General features: G+C 31.1%; 1 protein-coding gene across 1 annotated transcript in view; it reads left to right on the forward strand.

Annotated features, from left to right (window-relative positions):
• The window catches only part of LOC111714375 (uncharacterized), an 8,314-nt gene that overhangs the window by 1,278 nt on the left and 5,353 nt on the right, over window positions 1-1,683 (forward strand). The window contains exons 4-5 of the mRNA XM_023489468.1: window positions 884-940; window positions 1,342-1,457. Of these exons, the coding sequence (XP_023345236.1) occupies window positions 884-940; window positions 1,342-1,457 (173 nt within the window). The remainder of the gene's footprint in view (window positions 1-883; window positions 941-1,341; window positions 1,458-1,683) is intronic.

Here is a 1,683-nt window from a genome sequence, read left to right on the forward strand (position 1 = left end):
TTCAGAGACCTTACGTTACACTTTCACTTGGTTTAAGATCTAAAAGACGACAAACGTTTTGCTTTAATAGAACGTCATAGGGGCATAGTTCTGTACGTTACAATGCATTTCAGTGTAAAGAATATTTTGTGTTAACGTTACGTTTTATCTTAACTTTTCCAATATAAACTCTTTTAATTACGTTTAGAACTTTTACTAAAATGCACATTTTCTTACGTTACGATTTATCTAAACGTTATTGTGAAAACTTTTTGCTACACTTTTTTACAACTAACCATCAAAACTGTTTATTCGTTTCGTTTCTAAGAAAGATTTGAAAAAATGTGCTATACGTTGCGTTGTATTAAAATGTTGTATTAAAATGTGAATGAAATTTTTTAGCATTAGACTTTAAACTCAAAGTGTGCCTTAAGGGACTAGAGACGTAATTTCAAGTGACCTTCCATTTATGGAGTGGCATGTCCAGTAGGGGTGATCAAAATTGGAATAGAGCCAACTGCCCACCGGAAGTCGCTGCGATTTAACTTTTAAAAAATATTGCAATAAAAAATATTTCAAAATCGTCCATAGGGTTGCGATTTGACCGTAAGGCCATAAAAAAAATTTTATTTTTTATTTTTCATGCTATACATCATTTTCTTGGAATTTCAATGCTGAATTCAAATCTTAAAAGCGTTTAAAAAATTGAAAATTGAGTGAGTTAGAGCTAAAAAACTCATAGCATTAAAAAGTTAAAAAACCGGAATATAGTACCGTTATTTGGTCATAACTTCTTTAAATTTTAATATATTTAAAAATGGTTTTCGAATCTGAATTCAGCATGAAATTTCTTCTTGAGTTTATTACCTTCATTACATTAACCTTTTCAAACATTTTTTTTCAGTGGACCGAAGTTTAGGCTGTGGAGAATGTTTATCTAATCTAAAAATAGGACAGTCAGGTAAAATTTTTATTTTTTTTATTAATTTGAAAACTTTAAGTGATCCTCCATTTAATGTTTTACATCTATATAAGTAATAAAAGTGCCTTTCACTTCTTTATCTGAGTAATGATGATAATTATTGGCGTTTCCATTTCCTATTCCAGTTATCTTGGTTACTCTTATCCGTGATATGCAATAAATGAATCTTTGAAAACACAAAATTATTTCTAAAGTGGATGCTTAAATAACAGTCAGAATAGTGCCATATTTTGAGTTGTTGATCGAACATTTTTATGGGAAAGTATAAGAGTTTTTTTCTGTTAATGAGTTTTTAAGGTAAAATAGATTGTGCTTATAGGTAGATTATGATTTTTCTAATCTCTCGGGAAAAAAACAGCTTTTAAAAAATGTCGCTGTAGGTGTTATTGAATCTCCGGTTGGTGAATCAATAAACAACTGTGTCTGGCTTCTTCACACTGAAACTGATGCTGAAATATCTCTAACCTGTGATATTATAAACCTTCCAAACTGCTTGGTGAGCTACATAAGTTTATTAAGTGCAGTGTAAAATAGGTTTCTGTCAAGGTTCTTTATTAAGCTTTTATTCTCTGAATGCTCTTCAATGTACGGGAAATGTCGTCTTAATAACAATAGACATACAAAATCCTCATATGTTGCCACTTCTTCTGCCACCAATAAGCTGTTACATCATGTGAGGATTTTGGGTCTGTCCTAGAGAACGATTTTTGGACCCCCCCCCC

This window comes from Eurytemora carolleeae, unplaced genomic scaffold (genome assembly GCF_000591075.1).
Source record: "Eurytemora carolleeae unplaced genomic scaffold, Eaff_2.0 scaffold911, whole genome shotgun sequence".
NCBI classification, from domain to species: domain Eukaryota; kingdom Metazoa; phylum Arthropoda; class Copepoda; order Calanoida; family Temoridae; genus Eurytemora; species Eurytemora carolleeae.